This window comes from Colobus angolensis, unplaced genomic scaffold (genome assembly GCF_000951035.1).
Source record: "Colobus angolensis palliatus isolate OR3802 unplaced genomic scaffold, Cang.pa_1.0 Scaffold23, whole genome shotgun sequence".
NCBI lineage: Eukaryota > Metazoa > Chordata > Mammalia > Primates > Cercopithecidae > Colobus > Colobus angolensis.
In genome coordinates this window covers 1,691,448-1,714,693 of record NW_012115488.1, presented here as the reverse complement: position 1 = coordinate 1,714,693, position 23,246 = coordinate 1,691,448, and the positions used below count along the sequence as shown (strand labels likewise).

Sequence of the window (23,246 nt, the reverse complement as noted above, 5' to 3'; positions counted from 1 at the left end):
GTCTTCTGTGTCGCTCGCGCTGGGAGTTGGAAACTGGAGCTGTTCCTATTTGGCCATCTTGCTCCCTATAACCTATTTCTATTGTTTATGACAACTGTGACTAATTATACCTAGATTACCATATGTACCGATTTAAAAGAGCATTTTATCCTCTCATCACATCTACAATAAGATTAAGACTTAATTTCTTCTTTTCATATAAACTAAGAGAAATCCAAAATACAGTTTTGTCATCTAATTTAGAAAATAAACAAAAACACACATTTGATTAAATTATGAATTTATTAAAAAATCATTTAGTTAATATGCTATTGCTCAAACAACTAGCTAAAGAAGAAAACGAAAAAGGGTTTCTTGTGTATTCAGTCTACTGGGATATTAACTAGCCCGTAATATTGAGAATAAGGCAAGATTACTGCTTTGTTTAACTTGCAGAACTATTCATTAATTTTAATTACAAAAGTTAAATAATTTCATTAATTTGGGGAATATAGTACTACCCAAACTGTTTTATTTACAAAATAGAATATTGCTATTTCATTATCATAAAAGAAACAATGGGTAAGTCAAATGTATATTTAAAGATTTGTTTTAAATTAGATTTTGAGCTTAAGTTTGTGGGTAAGGAATAACATGAACACTCTGAATTCTTCAGCAGAAAAATATTTAGTCAATCCCAATTATACTGACAGATACTTAGCAGAAGCTATAATAATTATAATCAGAAACTGCTCTGGACCAATGTTTTCCAAAATTCCATGAGACACTCCAGTAAAAGGGGTTCTCAATTCAAACAGATTTGGAAAATATTGGTTCAATAATGCCAACATGACAATGTGCACCGGGAATCTTAGGCAAGAGCTATAGACTGCGAAGTTTCCCAAAAGCATATGACTAGGAAACCTGTTATTTGCCAAACAATTTTCACCATATCAAGGAACAAACTCTATGAGATGCTGCTCTATAAGAAATAATAAAGTTTACATTTTTTTTCCTTTACAAAGTTTGCTGGTTTTGCTTCACCTTTCTTGATATCTCATTTACAGGATGTCCTCAAGTCCTACACTTTCTACTACACCATAAAAGACACACACACACACACACACAGACCCAGAAATACACATACAACATATATAGTATTTACATAAACATAAACATATATAACTCATCTGTCTATCTGTCTGTCTGTCCGTCCGTCCGTCCCTCCGTCCGTACATCCATCCATCCTTCTGAACTATATCTGAAGTCAACATTTACCCTGCCTGAGCAGTGCCTCAGAATCCAGTTGTCTTCTCTTACCATCATGTCCAAATCAAAAGTTGTAACATACAGTGCCTCCAAATGAGCTGTTACAGAGGAAAGCACCTAATAAATTAAGATGACTTGGTTGATAAAGTTGGTAAGTAGTCAGGTACATATGAATTTGAAAAAAACAGGCCCAGCTGTCTTAATCTAAAGAAGTAGAGCGCACATAGCATTGCGGCACAAAGGCAGATGAAGTGTGAGGGAATATATTCTATTCTGCTGCCCCAGTAGCCATTCTATGTAAGTATCTATTTACCTGGCTTACATGTAAGTCCAGTAATAGATTTTGATCTAAGAAAAGCATTGCTACTTTACTTAAGGTATTATTTTATTTTCACTGTTCTTTATTTTCCTTTCCAACTCAAAATAAAGAAAAATATACAAAGGAAATGGGCAAGTATTACAGAAAAATGACCAGCTTTTTAAATATAATAATCTCAGTGTGGAGTGTGACATAGAATTATACAATTTATGAGCTGAAAGCGCTCTTACTAATTACCTAGTGCAGTATTCCCATTTATGGTTGAAATTTTAAAAGGGGGGATGGGGTGGTAAAGGAGCTCAAAGTCACACAAACTGGTGGCAAATCAAGGCTTAGAACCTGTCTTTAAACTTTTGTCCTTTAAGTGTTCCAGTTCACTGGGGTGCCTCCCATGATTTTTGTTTGTTTCTTTTGTCTTGCTTTTGAGAACTGCCATACGTTTCAGAAAAAAAATGATACACAAATATTTACATACATAGATGTCTAGAGAGATTACAAGATACCGGCAGCATTCACTTTATTTTCTACCAGAATGTATTCACATTCATCTGTTGATTTTAAAGTTTTGAAAATACATGAATAATCTATGTAAGCTGAATAAAAATACAAAACCCAACAAAACAACAAAGTAATGATTTTTGTGGGTATACTGTATTTCCCCTTCAATAAAGGCACATTATAATGCCTAAGGAAGAGTAAGTCTTTACATGCCAATATTCATAAGGGGTGGGAATTTTGTAGCACAGCACTTTGCAGAACTCTGAATAGTGGGCACTGACAAAAGGATAAAAATTCAATTTATTTAATTAGGGAAAAATTGTGGAGAACTTGAACTTCTTTGTACTAATTTAGAAAATCCCTAAACTCTTGAAATTGCTACATGAACTCTTAAACAAGAAGTCAGAATGAAAATTTTCCCTTTAAGTGAGTAACAGATAAAGTGAAACAGATTCTTTTAAATTATTTTTCAGACAAGCAACGCCAGGTTGGGTCTTAATAATGTTTTACAAAGCGTCCAACTACTAAAGATTGATTTTTAGCAGATAATCTTTACAAATCACATAGTGCAGAATATGATCAGAATACTTAAGATATATAATAGTAATAATGTTATATTTATAAAATGAATAAAATATAGATATTTGTTTCTATTTTCTTAAACAGAATTAATAAAAGGGTATCCACTTTATATATAATTTTATACAATGTATATATAAGTCAAAATAAGAATATTGTGGCTTTCCATTTATTTATGGATTAAATAAATTCATTACATGAAGGAGATATTCAATATGTAAAGATAATCTTTACTTCTACCATAAAAAGAAAAAGTTGAAGAAATTACTGAAAATCAATTACTTCTTTAATACGAATTAGACAACTGAGGTTGCAGTGCAAACCACCATCCAAAAATCTGGAGAAAGACAAACCCAGAGAGTCACAACTGAGATGTGGTTACCTGGGGTAGAGGCCACTGGAGCCAAAAACTGATAGGAACACTCAAATGGGAATTTTAATGAACTGCTGGAGACTTAATGTAGACTAGCATGAGAGTGAGAAACTCCTGAAGGCCACAGTCTCAGGGAGTCTTCATCCTTTCCTACAGTTTATGTCCAGGAACCACACCAGATTTTCATGGCAAAGATCCAAGAAAGAGCTTCTCCTGATTCTGGCAGGGGGAGAGTCATCACTGTGAAATATGCCCTGGTCCTTCTCCATAACAAAGGCCTACTCTCTAGGAAAGAAGTTAACCCTATCCCACGTGGGTTATGGATATTGCTCTTGTTTCAACCTCCTCCACCATTCTTGTTTCACCTGAGAGGGGAAAAAAAAGGTACACCACCAGAGAAATACTTGTAGAAGTCACAGTCCCCAAGGTACAGGTCAGCTAAAAGACTAAGATTTAATCATAAAAATCGAGAATGCTTTTCTCCCACATCATACCACCACACCAACAGGACTCCAGTATTATAACAGTGGATTGCAGTTGAAAGAGCTGAATGATGCAGACTCTCTGACGAGAATTTAGGAAAGCGAAAAGTTAACAGCGGAGACAAAAGCAAGGACAGCAGGAGGGAATCTGAAGCCTCTGACACCTACAGCTACAACAAGCATTAAATATAGCACAATTCTTACCTAAATGCACGTCTTTACACTAAAAGTCTATTTTCTTCAGTTCCTATCACCTGATACATGTCCAGCTTTCAACAGAAAATTACAAGGCATTCCAGAAAGCAAGGAGTAAAATGTAGTTTTGAGAGTAGAAGCAAGCATCAAAACCATACTCAAATATGACACAGATGTTCAAACCATCAGACAGGGTAAAGTAATTATGATTAATATATTAAGGATGCTAATGGAAAAAGTAGATTATATACAAGAACAGACGGGTAATGTAAGTAGAGACAGGGAAACTGCAGGAAAGAATCAAAATGAAATGCTAGAAATCAAAAGCACTGTAACAGAAATATAGAATACCTTTTATGGGCTCATCAGTAGACTAAATACAGTCAATGAAATAATCAGTAAGCTTAAAAACAGGTCAACAAAAAAATGATATAAACTGAAACAGAGATAAAAGAATGAAAAATTAGAACAGAATGTCCAAGAACTGTGAGACAATTTCAAAAAGTATATATATATATAACAGAATACCAGAAGAAAAAGAAAACAGAGTAGAAAAAATATTTGAAGTAATAATTATCAAGAATTTTCTAAAAATAATGCCAGTCACATAATTCAGATATTCAGGAAGCCTAGAGAACACCATACCAGAAGCCCAACTGACATATCCCTAGGCATAGAATATTAAAAACTAAAGAAAACCCAAGTCAAATAGAAAATGCTGAAAGAAGCCAGAGGGTAAAAAAATATCTTACATACCCAGATACAAGGTATGATTTACAGTGGTCATCAGAAGCCATGTAAACAAAAAGAGAGTGGAGGGAAATATATAAAGTGTTGAAAGAAAGAAAGTTACCAGTCTAGAATTCTATATTCAATGAAATTATCTTTCAATAGTGAAGGAGAAATAAAGACTTTTTCAGGCAAAAAAGACATAATAGACAAGAAGACATAATAATCCTAAGCCTGTATGCAACTAACAAGCATGTCAAAATACACGAGGCAAAACTGATAGAACTGAAAGGTGAATAAGAAAAATGCATTATTAGAGTTGGAGGCTTCAATACCCTGCTTTCTGTAACTGATAGATCAAGTAGGCAGAAAATCAGAGAGGATATAGTTGTCCTGAATAGCATTATCAATAAACTTGATTAATTGGCATTTATAGAATCTTCCATCCAACACCTGCATGATATATATTCTTCTCAAGTTCACATGGAACATTCAGAGACAGACCACATTCTGTGCCATAAAAAACACTTTTGCACATTAAGAAGAATAGAAATCATAAAAAGTATGTTCTTAAACCACAATGAAAATGAAACTAGAAATCAATAATAGAAAGATAGCAGAAAAATCCCAAAATATTGGGAGATTGATATACTTCTGAACATATGGCTCAAGAAGACAAGAAAAATTTAAAAATATTTGGAAGTACATGAAAATTAAAATACAAGTAAGCAAACTGTGTGGGATGCCACAAAAGCAGTGCTTAGAGAGGAAATTTATAGCCTTAAATGCATATATTTGAAAAGAAGGTCTAAGGTCTACAATAACCTACACTTTCATCTTAGTAAACTAGAGAAAGAAGAGCAGTTTAAGCATGCAGCAAGCAGAAGAAAAGAAATAATAAATATTAGGGCAGAAATCAATAAAATCGAAAACAATTGAGAAAATCAACAAACCAAAAAACTTGTTTTTTGAAAAAAGATGAATATATGACATGCATTTATTCATTCATTTAAAACATGTTCAAATAAGAAAATTACACATTTTAGGGAGGAACTTAACACTATACAGATGGTCAAAACATTGAAAGCAATTCCAGTCTTTTGAATATTATATGAATGGAAATGTATCATGAGGAGTTTATGATTAGATTTCTATATACCTCTCTCCATCTCCATTCTGAATCATTTATAATGTAAGCAAATAAAACTATTGTAAGTTATAAAATAGTAAGTTTTCTGGTTGGCATAGTCAAATATCAACGTTAATAAAATTAACTTGCTTTATTTTTTTCCTTCACATTAACACGTGTGAAATAAGGCACAGAAAGCTGTGCTATTCTCTCTGTTACACTAGGATATTGGGTTTTAGACTGTTTGTAAGCCAAGATGGCTAAGCTTCAGCCAATGATTTTGTACAAAAGATGTTTCTCTTCTTTTCTCATATTGTCCCTGAAACGTTATGAATGGGCAGAATGCCACGCCTACTAATGGATCTTTTCAAAATTTATGCCTTTCTTTTTCAATTTCCTATCTAAGAATATGTTGATGTGAAAAGGCAGGGTAAGAGGGCAGGAGAATGGGCTGGAGAAGAGTCATTAAAAAACTCTGTCATTACACCGAGGCAGTATGCCTAACAAATCCTAGATACGCAACATACACGAATCTTAATGCTTCACAGGCCAGACTAGAAAACTGATGGTCAATGAATTTATTATTGGTGGCAGTCTCCTACTACTGATTATTTGTCCAAATGGTCATCAGATACTGTCAACTCTACCTCTTTCACATTGTTTAGATTTGTCCCATAATTTTCATCTAGTCCTCAACAACTTTAGTCTAGGTGCACATCGTCAGTTATCCACATTATTGCAATAACCCTCCACTGTCCACCTCTCTCAACATTCCTTCTCAATCTTCTCATGTACTTTGTGTTCCTAGCTTGTGATAGTAAGTTTTACGTATCAACTGGCTGGGTAAGAGTACCTAGTTATTCAATAAAACATTATTCTAGGTGTTGCTATGAACTATTCTGTTGATGTAGTTAATATATTCAATCAGTTGACTTTCAGTAAAGGATATTACCCCAAAAAATATGGGTGGGCTTCATCCAATCAGTTGAAAGGCCTTAAGGGCAAAAAATGGGGTTTCCAAGAGAAGAAATTCTGCTTCAAGACTGCAGCATTAACTCCTATTTGACTTTCCAGCCAGCCTGCTTGCAATACATATTTCAGACTTGCCGTTCCCCATAATCACATGGGGCTAAATAAATGTTAGTTGCTCTTATTATTGCCATCACTGTTATGGCTATCATGAATGCAGAGGATTTCCTGGATTATAAAGTGTACATTTTGGAAAATCGTATCAGAGAGCCAAGGGCAAAAACTACTTGTTGGATGCTTTGGGCCTAGAATAAAGGTGACAAGCTGTCAGACAGAAAAGTGAATGTGTGAGCCAGAAAAGTCAGAGAAGAGCTTCTTTTAGACACTTCAGACATGAAGTTGATTAATTGAGAAAGGAAAGTAAAATTCATGCAGACAGACCAATTCAGTCCATTGGTCTCAAGAGACACATTTAGATTTCAGCCAGAGATGTGTTGTGCCAAATTATTCCATCTTTAGAACCTCACCCAGCTATGTCTATTATCTTACTAACCAGGAATTAAGGGCTGGATCAGCTAGCTTCTCTAAAGAAACACATGCCAAGCACAGGGGATATCTTAGACTAATCCCACTTCTGATTCAAACAAACTTTGAAAAAAGGAATAACAAGCTCCTGTGAAAAGTCATGGTTTCAGCTTTTGAAAATCAGTTACTACATTCCAGGAGGGTGACGTGACAGTGGAGGGAATCATGAACCATGCCTCCACCCCGCTGAACAAAGCCCAAAGGAGTTACCAGTGGGATCAGAACATATACGACTCAGAATTACACGTGGTTTCAACTGAATTTATTACTTTTAATTTACCAGTGCTATTGTCAATGAAACAAACAACCCCCCCCCCGCGACTGATATTAATTTGTTGCACAATATGGCACCATGGCCAGTTAATCTTTGCTGAATATTTCCCAAAACTATGAACAAATTAGAATGATTGTGAAAAGATGATCTTTTGATTCCTTTATTTCTGCCAACCAGTAGGTTAAAACAAGACAAAAAAAATTACATAGGGATTCCAAAGACAGTGTAATGACCTGTTTTTATTCATGAAACAGCAGCAACAATTCCATTTACCTCTCTATCCATTCCCACTCCTTCCTGGTATAGTTCAGTAACTCTCACAGTGTACCTGTACATTCCTTAAAGTTAAATGAAAAATTTTTAACTTCACAAGCCATACAGAAATATATTTAGATTGTATTTCAGATAAGGCTAGAATCCCCTTTGAAACACCCCTCAGTGTCAATTCCAGCCCCACATACCCCAGAGATAACCAATCTTAATAGTTTATATGTGACCTTTCTACAAATTTATTTAGGTAACAATGGAAAATATTTGGTATTTTTTGTTTATATTATTGCTTTATAACATATGTACAATTCTGCAACTTGCTTTTTATTAAGCTATAAACAATTCTAGCATACACACCTTCATTTATAGAGGTTAAAAGATTAGCAGAAATAATCCTGTGCAAGCATCAGGTTCTAGGCCTGCCCTATCAAATAACAGCCATGAAATTTTGACTCTGTCACTAATCTCACTATCCTAATTTTTAAATAATCTTCCTCATTTCTGTCTTTCACAGGGTATATGTCAAAATTAAATGAAGTAATCTCTGTGTGTGCTTTGAAAGCTGTACTGTTTAATATATACATAAAATATTATTCTTAAATATTATCTAGAAAATAATCAGGTAGTGCTATTCTAATAGCATATACTATAAGTATTTAACTTAAAACTTTAAGAGGTGTCACAATAATATTTCTATATTGAAATTTTTAGGTAATAGCATAGTTATCCCTAAATGTGAATGCTTCCTTGGAAACACTGACATATTATGTCAACAAAGGATTAATCATGAGAAAATATATTTACATGCAAATTCAAGTTATTAAATTGATTGTTTACAAATCAAATTCCACTTTTACATCCATGAGCTTCTATGCTCAATCCTAGAGTAAATGAACCACACGCAGCCCAAGTGCATGAAAACAATGAGAATGACTACATCAGAAGAGGTTATAAAACTATGACATTTAAAAATATTTAAAAATTCACCCCAAATCTCTTACATGTGATGTTCAAAAGAATTATTTTGGTAAAAATAACTTTATAAATGATTTCAGTTTTAATTACAATTCTTTTAACAAAAATGTTCTCTATGAGATACACATCTGATTTACATTTTAAGTAAATTAAAACATTAGGATTCTTAGAGAAAATGGTTAAAAAAATTCTTAGTCACTAAGTTAAGGTACAATATCGTGTGGTTGGTTATAGATCTAATATGTTATTGGGCATATTGATTTCACTTTTCAAAAGAATAATTAAATGTCAAATGAAAAGAGTGCTCTACAAAGTCCCTCTTTTCTAAGTTTTTTCATGAATAGGATCATCAATAACAAACTATCAACTTCACCTTTAAAATCTCTATGTATTTTATGTATTTGATTACCTTTCATCATGAATTATTCACTTTTTTTTTTTGCTCTGGGTTGGTAGAAGGTTTTTGGCAAGTGACTTATGTTTATGAATCTTCTCAATTTCCTTTATTTGAAACACATTACCTCATACTATTTCTTCAGATTCTCCAAGCTTGACTGGATACCCAGTTTTCACTTCTCAACATTAAAATGAGAAGGAACCATGGGAAAGTCCTGACATATATACATACGTAGAAAATATTACACAAAGCCATTACTTTGGGGGTTACATCAATGTGATCATAGTAAGATAACTTGGAGATGAGTTAAGACCCTGAAATACAAGACAGAGTGCTTCACAAGTACATTCATGTCTGAGAAGGAAGGTGGGGCACATGGAACATGTACCTAATGTCTTCCTTGTAGATGCCAAGAGAGAATGAAAACAGTAAGAATATTTGGAGTCAGTTTAGTTCAATTCCAAATTATAAATTTGACTAAACATACACATTTAATGAATTAGTGGAATAAAGTCAATTATAAAACTCCGATTGTGTAAATCAGAACAATTAGTTATATGATAGCTTTTGGACCTGTTTTAATGTCCTAGTTTGTGACTAATTTTTTTAAACAGAGAAATTTGGATCACTGGCACCTCAAAAATACTGGTTTTCACTCATAGGAAAAAGTAGTAACACAATGATAATGCTCCAACTAGGTAGACATAAATGGAAGAAATGAGAATTATGAATATCCATTTTATAAATTAGGTGGATAGCAGAAAAAGCAATGGAATCAGAAGCCCACAAGGTCTAAGCTCTAGCGTCAACAAAGTGAAACATTTTGGACATAGTTTTTTCAAATGTAAAATGAGGGTGTTGAACTGTATCTCCAACGTTCTTTATAACCTATGATACTTAGGGGGAAAATTTCATAACTACAGCAGCTTTACAAACCTATTATTTGAGTGCCAAAAATGGTAAGCTGGAAAATTTTCAGTGGCTTGTGGCCTATTTGTTGTCAATTCCTTTTTTGTTTTTTGCAACATCTTTTTTTTTTTTTTTTTTGTCTGGTTATAGAAGTACCATGTTCGCTGTAGACAATATGGAAAACACAGACAAATCCAAGCAAAAACCAAAAAAAAAAAAAAAAAAGTCACTACCCAAAGATTACCTGAGCTGTTAACATACATGTTTCCAAATATATATTGTTGTATAAGTTACTAGAATTTACAGAGTCCAATGGTTTTCAAATTTGTATTTTTATGATCAGATTTGTTTTTCTAAATAAAGTCTCACATGGAACCTCAATGTGTACAACACATAAAACTGAAACTACTCTAGTAGTGATGAAGAGCCTGGGGCTTTTCTTACATGGTTGTCAACACACTCCTATGGAATCCTATACTTTAAGAAGTACTGTCTTAAAACTAATGACTTAACCTATTTTCTAATGTTGGACATTTAAATTGCTTCTTTTTTTTTGCTATCATAAATATCATTCAGTTCTTTGTGTACATTCATGGTTATTTTCCTTGGACCAATTCTTGCAGGTGAAACTTCTAGGCCAAATGGTTTTAAGGCACTCATTGTCATGCCAAGCAACTTTGACACTGTCTCTCCCCAAACCATTTGCCATAGGAGTCATCCATTTTCTATTCTGCTATTTAATGGTAACTAACCCCAATTGTAGCATTCGAATCAGAATCTATTCCTGACATATTTCTTCATCTTTTCTTTCTCTTACTTATGATGCCAAATAGGTTAGTATTAAGGCTAAATAAATGTCCTCCTTGAAGCACCAATACTTCCTTCCTGTTAAATGCCATTGGGTGCCTACTGGATGAGCCTTTTGTTGTCTTTGGATAGTGATCTGTCAAGCAGTCAGCTTCTATAAGAAGGTGGCTAATCAAAAGCAGATAGTCCCCTTTGGGGGGAATACCTTTGTTACTTGGCATTTTTAGTGAGACAAAGAAATGAAAAGGGCAGAAGAGAATTCCAGGCAAGGGTAATCAGACAACATTGGAGGAACTTGGCATAGTTCAGTGCTATAAATGATGAACATAAAAAAGTGGTTAGAGATGGGGCCAGAGGCAAATGCAAATTGCCCACAAGTTACATAAGGGGGTAAAACTTTGTGGGTGGAAACTGTAGTAAATGTAAGAGTGAATGTCCATTCTAAAGAGAACAGTCAGTATAGCCAATCGCCACCATGTGAGGGAATATCTTCTAGTTTCCAAAGCCATGAAAGGTTTCAATTTTTAAATTAATGATGGTACAAAATTAAAAAAAAAAAACAACAACCAGTGCAAACTCGACCAAACACATATGTGAGCTGCATTTTGCTAACAGCCTGTCTCACTTTACAATCTTAGGACTAGGGAGTTAGGGAAAGAACAGCTCATGAAAGCCTGTGTATACTAAACTCAGGGGTTGGAACTTTATCTTGAGAACTGTAGGGACTCATTAAAAAGACTTGACACTGATTAACATCTTAGAAGGATCACTCTGGCAGCTGTATTGGAGTCAAGTCTGAAAGGGAGCTATGTAAGAAGGGCTTAAATCAAAGCAGTGAAGGAGGCATGGAAAGAACGAGACAGAGTTGAAAGAGGTTAAAAAGTCATATGGTTTACTAAATTACACAGTTGAAACCTGAACCCAGGTCTCCTACCTTATATTGCTTGATATTCTTATAACTAACTATACCAATATTGCAAGATATCTTTTGAGTGGAATGCTATTTATTTTGCAAGTCATAAGATACAGGAGATGTTCTTCACAAACATTAGCTTGAAATACCAGGATTTTTTCCTATAGCTATCATGTAGTGTAGGTAAACCTTGCACTAAAAGAAACTCCAGGAAAGAGGATATATAGAGAAATCCTGATGAGATACACAGTGGGCATACACACTGACCGTGAATAAAGTCCCTCATACTTCATTTGGCTTTCTATGCCAGTTTGCAACTAAACAACAGATAAGCAGATTGATATGGTTTGAACGATGGTGACCCTCTCAAATTCATGTTGAAGCTTAATCCCCAATGAGGTGATATTAAGAGGTGGGGCCTTTTGGGAGAAGTAATTAAGTCATGAGGGCTCTGCCCTCATGACTTAGAAGGGTGGTCTTGGGATGCCATCTGAAGTAGGCTACAGTGGTCAGAGTGTGGGCTCCAGTGCAGGGGCCTGGGCAGAATATCAGATATTTAGCTTCCTGTGGTATACTGATGAGCAGAACTTTTCTACTGCATACCTCAGTTTTGCCTAAGGAGACATGTGCAAGAACTTTCTTCAAAATCGTGGCACCATTAATAAACAAAAGGAAAGAATATTCAGAGAGAAGAATTATAAGACATTCAGGAAACATGCAGGAAGTGCATGATGTAGTATCAGGAATAGAGAATTACAAGCATTTCATTCCTTGGTGTAAAATATCAGATGTAGTATCAGAGATCTGCATATTGCAAAACACAATTAGAAATTGGGTTTCCACCTGTGTTGGGGCAATATACATCAGTAGTAACCTTGGTGAAACCTCATTTCGGAAAGGTATCCTGTACTGATGGGAAACTTCTCAATCATTTGGAGACTGGTGTTTTAGCCCAGGTCTTCCGGGCTACTCAAAAATGTGTACCTCTGATTTTTCAATTTCTTTTGAATTTCAATCTCTTCTACACTCTCAATTTGCCACATTGTTTTTCGATGAAGTCATAAAGCAGATGGTAGCTGCCTTTGAAAGAAGAGCATGTAAGCTGTATGGTCCAGAAACAAATATACCTCAGGAGTTAATGCTTCATGAAGTTCATCATGCATAAAGGGAAAAAACAACTGGTGTCACTGACTTTTAACTTTAGTTTGTTCACTTTAGCAAGCATTTTTATGTTTTCAGAAGTCAGAAAGCATTTGTTAAACCCAGCTTTGGTTATAAACTTGCACCACTGAAAACTTGCACATAGAATATAGATTCACTTATACAGACATTATCATGTTCTGCATTTACAATAAAGGGATGCCATCACTATTGCTAGAATACTGACATCATTCTTCTGAGCAGAAATTGAAACTGTAAATTTAAATCTTTTAATATTATCACCTTACCTGAAAGAGGTTAATTAAGATATTCACACAGTATGTATTAAAGCAACCATATCACACTTAAGTTATTAAATTCAGACTATTTGTAACTTATTGTGATAGGGCCTGCCATATGGCTTAGGATATTTGAGTTATCATCGTATATTTAAAGTTAAAAACTTTGACTTAAAAACAATGTTAATGAAGGTTCTCTGGCACTTTTGATATTTTAAAAATTGTTTTGTGAGTAGTAGATAATTCAGTGCCATAGTGTGGTTAGTCCCCAGATAAACAGTGAATTTTTTTTAAGTTTTATTTTTAGTATTTCTGGTGATTGATCCAGAGCTTTAAGCTATATTTCTAGTAGTTTGCCACTTTCTCCTAAGTATTCTGGCTGCTCTGTCAATATGCTAATTGTGTGTCAAATTTTGTCTATAACAGCAGGCAACAGATGAAGATAAGTTGGTTGATACGTATCCAGCACTACGCATCCCTATTTTTCAATTTATTGTGTGTATTCACTTTCAATAATGTGTTTCAAATTTATATATATATATAAAATATATGTACTATGTATAATATATAAAATATATACACTATATAATATATAGCACATATAAAATATATACTATATATAATATATAATACAATATATAATATATTGTATATAAAATATATATTATATATAAAAATATAAAATATATAATATATAAAATATATATAATATATTTAATATACATATATCTTTTTTTTTTTTTTAGAGACAGAGTTTTGCTCTGCTGCCTAGGCGGAGTGGAGTGGCGTGATCTTGGCTCACTGCAACCTCTGCCTCCCATGTTCAAGCAATTCTCCTGCCTCAGCTTCCCAAGTAGCTGGGATTACAGGCACATGCCACCACGCCCAGCTTATTTCTTTTGTATTTTAGTAGAGACAGGGTTTCACCATGTTGCCCAGGCTGGTCTCAAACTCCTGAGCTCAGGTAATCCACCTGCCTCAGCCTCCTGAAGTGCTGGATTACAGGCATGAGCCACCGCACCTGCCCTCAAACTGATTGTTTTTAAAAAACAACACAAAGACTTAAGTAGTAACTTAATAATGTTAACTTATTTATTTTTTGTACAGTTAAAAAAGGGGCTGGAGAAAACTAGTTTAGGCCCTTTTTTGCGCTGCTGCCTTCCATCATGGGAAGACATAGCATTTGTCCTTTTTAACCTTGTGAGGATGCAGCAAGAAAGCCCTCATGAGACACAATGCCAGACCCTTGATCTTAGACTTCTCAGCCTTCAGAACTACAGAAGTAAATTTCTATTTATCTATAAATGACCCAGACTATGGTGTTTTATTATTGCAGTAAAAATGGACTAAGACAGATATCACTATTTAATGATATCTGTCTTATTTTATCACTTTTTGATATATTGATATATTTAGATATATCAATTTTGATATATCTAATATCAAAATAAAAGATATATCACTTTTGATAAATATTGATATATTTAGTAAAGAAAAGTCTTTCTTACTATACTTCTACCTCAAAAATTCTATGACTAAAATTAATTTATGTTTCCAGATCATCTGCATTGTGGTTAAACTCTGCATATTTAGTGGGAGTGAAGACTACTGCTTCAATTTGGTTAATACATTTTTTTAGTTCAATAATTAACTGAGCCAGACAACAAGTCAAATGGAAAGTGAAGTCATTAGGTGGGGTGAAGTGATGTGAAACCTCTGAGTGTTTTCTCTCTTAACCTCTGGATGGGAGCTTGACTCCATTTGTCTGACTGGTAAATTGATGAGCTTATAAAAGAGCATTTGTTGAACAGCTCTGTAAATAATAAAATCTACTACTACTACCTGCTTGAAAATAATGTGTTTTTCTTTATTAAACAAAATATTAAATGCTTTATTAAACAAGATATTATTTTCTTTATTAAACATGATATTAAATGAAAATGCTGTATTTTTCTTAAACAAGATATTAAATTATTTTTGCAAAAACATCAAAAAATGTATAGCTATCCTAAAGTTTCTGTACTAGACAATCATACTGGTACAGACAGAAAAAAAAATTCCCAGATTGTAACATTTAGAAATGTGTTACATACTTATAAATTTGTAACAAGGTAGCTAAACAACCATTCTGACTATACTGCTTACAGTGAAGGTGTCAATATTCACTTCATGGTAATGATTTTAAACTTTCAACCAATGTTGTCTTATGGTTTCTTATTTTTAAATGGACACAGGAGTACGATGGTGCTAAAAATATGCTATAGTTCTAACTATCAGTTGGAATAGGTCAGGTTATATACAGTAACTAATACCCCAACATCTCAGTGGATTGAAATGACAAAGCTTTAATTTTTCATTCTGTTGTATGTCCATCGTGGGCAGCCTGAGGGCTCCACTCGGTGCTGTCTTCTTACTCCAGGATCCAGGACGACAGGGCAGCCACCAACTTTGCCAGTTGCTATGGCAGAAAAAAGTTCTCTGGCTCAGAAGTCACACATGTCACTTTTAATCAAACTTGCTGGCAAGAACTAATATAGTCTTACTCAAAGATAGCTGTGAAGTGCAATTTCATCATGTGCCCAGAAGGCAGAGAGCTGGAAATATTTGGTGAACAGAACTAATGACTATCACAGTTACCCAAATAATTGCTCTATTATGGTTTCACATATCTTTGTTTTCTCTGCCTGACTAAACTATGAAATCAGAATCTACAACTTGAAAGGTTCCCAACAAATTCCTTTGATTCACTGATTCTACATAGATAGATGAGTTCAATATAAAGTGTGATTTAAGTAAATTAATTATGTCCTCTTAGAACTTTCCTCCAATACTAAATATATAGATGCTCCTTCACTTATGATGGGTTACATCCTAATAAAACCATCACAAATTGAAAATGTTCTAAGCAAAAAATTATAACACGATTCTGTTATAAGCAACAAATTCTAACAAGATTCTGTTATAAGCAACAGAAAACACACAAAGACACTAGGTTAGGTATATTAAATAGGAAACGGCAACTTATAAAGAAAAGGAATTTCTTTATTGAAGTTCTGGATCCTGGGAAGTCTAAGGTTGAGGGGCCACATCTGGAGAGACCATTCTTATGGGTGAAGCCTCTGTAGAATCCTGAGATTGTTCAGGGCATCACCTGGCAAGGGGGAAGAGCATGCCAGCTCAGATTTCTCTTCTTCTTATAAAGCCATCATCCTCATTCCCATGATAACCCATTAATGCATTAATCCATGAATGACTAATCCATTAATAAACGAATGGATTAATCCCTTCATGAGGGTAAAGTCCTCACAAACCAAACACCACTTAAAGGTCCCACCTCTCAATACTGACACATTTGGGATTAAATGTCATCGTGGATTTTGGAAGAAACGAGTATTGAAACCATATCATCTACCAAACATCATGGCTTAGCCTAACCTATCTTGGATATGCTCAGAGCACTTTCAGTACAGTATTCAATAAAATACATGAGTTATTCAACACTTCATTATTAAAATAGGCTCTGTGTGTTAAATGATTTGGCTCAGCATCTTGAGAAAGTATTGCACCACATATCGCTAGTCCAGGAAAAGACCAAAATTCAAATTCAAGGTAGAGTTTCTACTGAATGCATATTGCTTTTGCACCATCATAAAGTCAAAAAATCCTAGGTCAAGCCATTGTAAATCAAGGACTGTCTGTATTTAAATCCAGTTCTGGGATCATTCTAAAATTGAGTTAAGAGACCAGGAAGGAATCACCTGGTTATCAAATCCAGGTATAATCAACAAAATAGTTATTCAAAGACCAACTGTATTCATTTTTCCACAAATGCTACAATGCATTAAAGAATCATGCATGTAAATCTGACACCACAATAATCCCTTCCTTTACTTTCATTGTATTTGCTGTGTAAATCTACACATTAGGAACCATCCACACATTGTTGAAGACAAACAGCCACTTATGCTGTCTGTGCTCACTTTAAAATCACGGTCATAAATCCAAAATGTCTAGGACTCTCCAGTCTTTATCTCTATACCTCACTTATCGCAGGAATTCTAGATTCATATATATCTTGGTATCTCTGCTGTGATGTCTGTTAAGTTTCTAAAACCTAACCTAGCCAAAACAGAGCCATCTATTTTTATGACCTGCAAAGCTGTTTCTTTCTCAGTTCTTCCCATGTCTGAAAGCTGCGCCATTTACCCAGTTTGTCAAGCTAAAACATAGGAATCCTTCTGATTCCTCTCTCTCCCTTATTCTAAATCAAACCTACTAGCAAGTCTTGGGAACTTTACTGCTAAAACATATGCATGATCTAAGAATTCACTAGGTCCTCTATTAGCCTACTCAAAGACCGACTTCCACTTGGACTACTGTTAAAACCTCCTAACTGATCTGTCTGTGATCACAAACTCCCTACTTCCAAATCCATTTTCAACACAGTGATAACTCCCTACTTCCAAATCCATGTTACACATACTTTTAATAGCAATCTTTTAAAAACAAACATCAGTCAATGTCATTGCCCTTAAAATTTACCCTTATACTTTGAATAAAATTTAAAGACCATTGACCCTCGAGGCTTATTTCATTGATACATACATCACATACCACTCCCTCTCATTCCCACTACATATTTCTACTCCTTCAATACAATGGATTTGCTCGCCTGAGGGCCTTTGCATTACCTTTCTTTCCATCTTTGCAGGAAGTCTGCTTGTCATTTAGGCTCAGCTTAAATGCCAATTTCCTGACCATTCTATATAAAAAGGAACCACCTCATTACTATCTTTTGCATCACCTTAATTATCTGCATAATTCTTTATTATTTTATAGTGTGTCCATGTTTATTTATTCTTTTTCACTTGTATCACACCACTAAAACATAATCTCAGCTGTTTTGCTCACCACCATGTTTTCTCTCTTCTGTGCCTAAGTCACTGTCTGGCTCACATTAGGTACTCAGCAAATATTTGTTGAAGAGATGCTTATGATTTCAAAATACACAAAGTACATGGTATGAGCAGGGAACGTACAAAAGTTACATAACACAACACTTGGTATTTTGTAATTATTCTGGAATTTCAGATTACAAAAATCATCAGATTATAAACTATCAAACATAACAAAGACAAATGCTTTTGTAGTGTAATTTTTCCACAAGTAATTAATCTGACTTGGAAGACATTTACATTCAAACCTAGACAGTTGGGTGCTGGAAAAGGAAAACAAAATGAACAAGAGCAAGAGTTGAGGCATTTACTAATATTGAACATTTATCATGTGCCTGGCATAATATAATTGTCATCTGTTTAATTTTAACGAGGTAGGTATTGCTATTCCCATTTTATAAATTATAATATTGAGGCATAGACTCATTAAGTAGCTTGCTCACATAGTGGTAAGTCCTGACACAGGAGCAGCAGCATCTACAACTAGAAAAGTCATGATAACTCAGGAATAAAAGGTGTAACGGCCACATGGAACAACAGAAAAAAAAGAGCCCATATAACCAAGACAATCCTAAGCAAAAAGAACAAGGCTGGAGGTATCATGCTACCTGACTGCTAACTATACTACAAGGCTACAGTAACCAAAACAGCATGGTACTGGCACCAAAAGAGATATATAAACCAATGGAACAGAACAGAGGCCTCAGAAATAACACCACACATCTACAACTATGTGATTTGTGACAAACTTAACAAAAACAAGCAAGGGGGAAAGGATGCCCTATTTAATAAATAGAGCTGGGAAAACTGGATAGCCATATGCAGAAAACTGAAACTGGACCCCTTCCTTACACCTTATACCAAAATCAATTCAAGATGGATTAAAAGACTTAAACGTCAAACCTAAAACTATAAAAACTCTAGAAGAAAATCTAGGCAATAACATTTAGGATGTAGGCAAAGACTTTATGACTAAAACACCAAAAGCAATTGCAACAAAAGCCAAAATTAACAAATGGGATCTAATTAAACTAAAGAGCTTCCGGACAGCAAAATAAACTATCATCAGAGTGAACAGGCAACCCATAGAATGGGAAAAAATTTTTGCAATCTATCCATTTGACAAAGGTCTAATATCCAGAATCTAAAAGGAACTTAAACAAATTTACAAGAAAAAAACAACTCCATCAAAAAGTAGGCAAAGGATATGAACAGATACTTCTCAAAAGAAGACATTTATGTGGCCAACAAACATAGGAAAAAAAGCGCATCATCACTGGTCATTAGAGAAATACAAATCAAAACCACAATGAGATACCATCTCACGCCACTAAGCATGGCGATCATTAAAAAAACAGGAAACAACAGATGCTGGAGAGTATGTGGAGTAATAGGAATGCTTTTACACTGTTGGTGGGAGTGTAAATTAGTTCAAACATTGTGGAAGACAGTGTGGTGATTCCTCAAGGATCTAGAACCAGAAATACCATTTGACCCAGCAATACCATTACTGGGTATATACCCAAAGGATTATAAATCATTCTACTATAAAGACACATGCACATGTACATTTACTGCAACTCTATTTACAATAGCAAAGACTTGGAACCAACCCAAATGCCCATCAATGATAGAATGGATAAAGAAAATGTGGCACTTATACACCATGAAATACTATGCAGCCATAAAAAAAGAAGGAGTTAATGTCCTTTGCAGGGACATGGATGAAGCTGGAAACCATCATTTTCAGCAAACTAACACAGCAACAAAAATCCAAACACTGCATGTTCTGACTCATAAGTGGGAGTTAAGCAATGAGAACACATAAACACTGGGAGGGGAACATCACATACCACGGCCTGTTGGGCAGTGGGGGGAAAGAGAAGGGAGACCATTAGGACAAATACCTAATGCATATGTAGCATAACACCTAGATGACAGGTTGATGAGTGTGACAAACCACCATGGCACATGTATACCGATGTAACAAACCTGCATGTTCTGAACATGTACCCCAGAACTTAAAGTATAATACATAATAATTTTAAAAAAGGTGTAACAACAAGGGAACACCCCACACTAACAGAAGTGTAGTATCCCATTATTTTCTGTAAAGATCACACCATGTCTGAGATATAAACAGGAGTTGGTGGGGGGCATGAGTTTAATGGAACACTGGAAAATTATATGCATTAAGTGAAAAGCAAATCCAACTAAGAGATTGACGTGTGACAACAATATTATATGCAAGAATGTTACAAACTTAGGCTCTTTTAGCTTGCAGAAGAAAAAACACAGAGCATAAAAAGGTCTTCAAGTTAAATAGAATTATATATAATTTAGTGATAGAGTTCTAATTGTAGGTTTTAATGTGAAAATCAAATTATCCTGAAAAATTCCTTAGGAAAATACTATAGTCCAGCATGTTATACAAATTTCAATTGGTCCAGCACCCCAGGATCAACAGGTTTCCTCCTATTTTGGGATTTATGGCTATTTGTTTTCCATGAAGCAGTAGAAAATGTTACATGGTTGCCTTGTGTTTAGTTGCATGTACAGGTTTATCTTTAAATGCAGTGCTCACATAATAGAAAGATAGTGGGAATTCCAAAACAGCTAGGGAAAGGAGATATATGTTTTCCATTTTATTTCCACTCCTGGGCATATGCTGGACTAGAATGCCCAGCACTATTTAAATTGTTCCCTTTTCTCTCTCTCTCTTCCCTCCCCCTTTTTTATGTAGGCGAGGGGAACAGAGAGAATATGATGCATTTGTACACATTTTATGTACTCAACATGACTCTATTTTATATGAGTGACTTTAATGTAGATTTATCTGATATAATACAGAAGGCAAAACTGTGATGAAAGAGTAGACATTACCAGATAAAATGGGCTCTCATTTAAAGTAATATGCCTTTTTGTCCCACAAAGCACTGATGTAATAGTTACGTGCCATATATTATTATTTTGGATTAGATAATAAATACATTCCATTCCAATATTATAACAATACTTTTGTGAAACAAGTAGACAAAACAAAAGAAAACAAAAAAACAATGACTTTATTCTATTTTAGATTGACATTATTTCCTCTATTGCTTGTAATTCAAATGGGAGTATAATTAGTAATAAATTTAGGATTCTTAGAGTATAGAATAATCTATGATATTCCAAACATTCAGAATGAGTTACTGAATTCAATTCCCTATCATTGTAAATTATTTGAAATGTAGAACAGGATTACAATAATTTTCAAGTTTCAAAAGATGCCAAAAGGCAGTAAGCAATTAAGTAAAATAATATAAATATCAGGAGAAATAAGAATTTTCAAAATTTCAGGTAACTTCAACCAACAAAAAATTTCAATCAGGTTCACGGTGACTGTGAAAGACAATCCAGGAATGCATTTTAGTTAGTAGGTGATTAAATGGGCTAAATAAAACCCCTTCTGTCTTCGAATATATGGCAAAACCATCTTTACTAAAAACAAAAATTAGCTGGGCATGGTGGCGGGCACCTGTAATCCCAGCTACTCAGGAGGCTGAGGCAGGAGAAAAGCTTGAACCCAGGAGGCAGAGATTGCAGTGAGCCGAGATCTTGCCATTGCACTCCAGCCTGGGCAACAGAGTGAGAATCTGTCTCAAACATATATATATATATATATATTTTTTTTTTTCCCAAAGAAATGAATAAATCACACAATTTGTTTCAAGATGATGCAGGGGGAAGGTCATTCAGAGCATATAACCTATGGTAATGAGTTTAGACTAAGTACAATGGGAAGGCACTGGAATACTCCAGGAAACGGATGGCAAGTCTGGAGACATAGGGAAAAGTATAAAGATATAATCCAATTTGTGTTTTCAGAAGTTCACTATGTGGAAAACAGTTTAGAGGTCAGAGAAGTGGAAATGGGGAAAAAAGGGAGTAGGTTGCAGTCATGCATGCAAAAGGATCATAGCTTAGACTAGGTTAGTGGTAGCAGAAATAGATAACATGAGATTAAATTCTAAGATATTTTAGAAGCATAAAGTATGAGACTGACAAATGAAGTAGAGCTAGGGGTGAGAGAAAAGAAGAAGCTAAAGATAATTCTTAAATTTCAGGCTTTAGTTGCTGTATAGTCCAGTGGTCCCCAACCTCTGGTCCATGGCCTATTAGGAACCAGGCTGAATGGCAGTAGGTGAGTGGTGGGTGAGTAAGTAAGCTTCATCTATATTTACAGCTGCCTCTTATCACTCACATTACCACCTGAGCTCCACCTCCTGTTAGATGAGCAGCAGCATTAGATTCTCAGAGGAGCACAAACCCTATTGTGAACTGTGCATGTGAGGGATCTAGGTTGTGTTCTCCTTATGAGAATCTAATGCCTGATAATCTCTGTCTCACAGCATCCCCAAATGGGACCATCCAGTTAAAGGAAAATAAGCTCAGGACTCCCACTGATTCTACATTATGGCGAGTTGTATAATTATTTCATTATCTATTACAATGTAATAGATAAAGAAATAAAATGCACAACAAACGTAATGTGCTTGAATCATCCCCAAACCATCCCCCCACCCACCCCAGGTTCATGCAAAAACTGTCTTCCACAAAACTAGTCCCTGGTGCCAAAAAGGTTGGGGACCTCTAGTACAGATGTAGTACCATTTTCCAAAAAGGGGAAGATTCTGCTGAGTTAGATCAACTTAATATTTTATTTCCTGTATTATACAAAAGGTCCATTTGTTACTTCATTTACTTGGTAATTATTGAATATCTACTATGTGTTAGGTTATGCTACTTTATAATATTTTATTTTTTGTAACTGTCTATTTTTACTGAATTCCCAATTTCAGGTTATTTTTTGAACTCTATCAAATGTAATATATTTTCTCACCTAGAGTTACTTATCTGTGCATCCATCCTTGGTTAATGAAAAACAGTAACAACTTTTTTCTTTGTTATTTGTGCCTCCCTCTAGTATTCATTTTAATTGGGCATTCTAGATGTACGTGGAACTATTACACCATGTGGCCTCATTATCACACTGTACACCAATTATTTATTGGTGTGTTTCTGAAATTACATCCTATCCTCCTTGAGGGAAAGCACCTGGTCTCTTTCGTTTGGTGCTTTAGTCCCAGCATGGGACACAGTGCTTGGCACATAGTAGGTACATCATTACTATATTAAAGTGGAAATAAAAGGCAGAG

The 23,246-nt window shown here is 34.7% G+C and overlaps 1 protein-coding gene across 3 annotated transcripts in view; it reads right to left on the bottom strand.

Moving 5' to 3' along the window:
- XRCC4 (X-ray repair complementing defective repair in Chinese hamster cells 4) overlaps positions 1-23,246 on the bottom strand; it is a 303,267-nt gene that overhangs the window by 77,767 nt on the left and 202,254 nt on the right. Inside the window, exon 8 of one of the 3 annotated variants that reach the window (XM_011944217.1) lies at positions 23,046-23,051. The exons of the other annotated variants lie outside the window; for them this stretch is intronic. Coding sequence (XP_011799607.1) covers positions 23,046-23,051 — 6 coding nt within the window. The remainder of the gene's footprint in view (positions 1-23,045; positions 23,052-23,246) is intronic. 3 annotated transcript variants of the gene reach the window in all.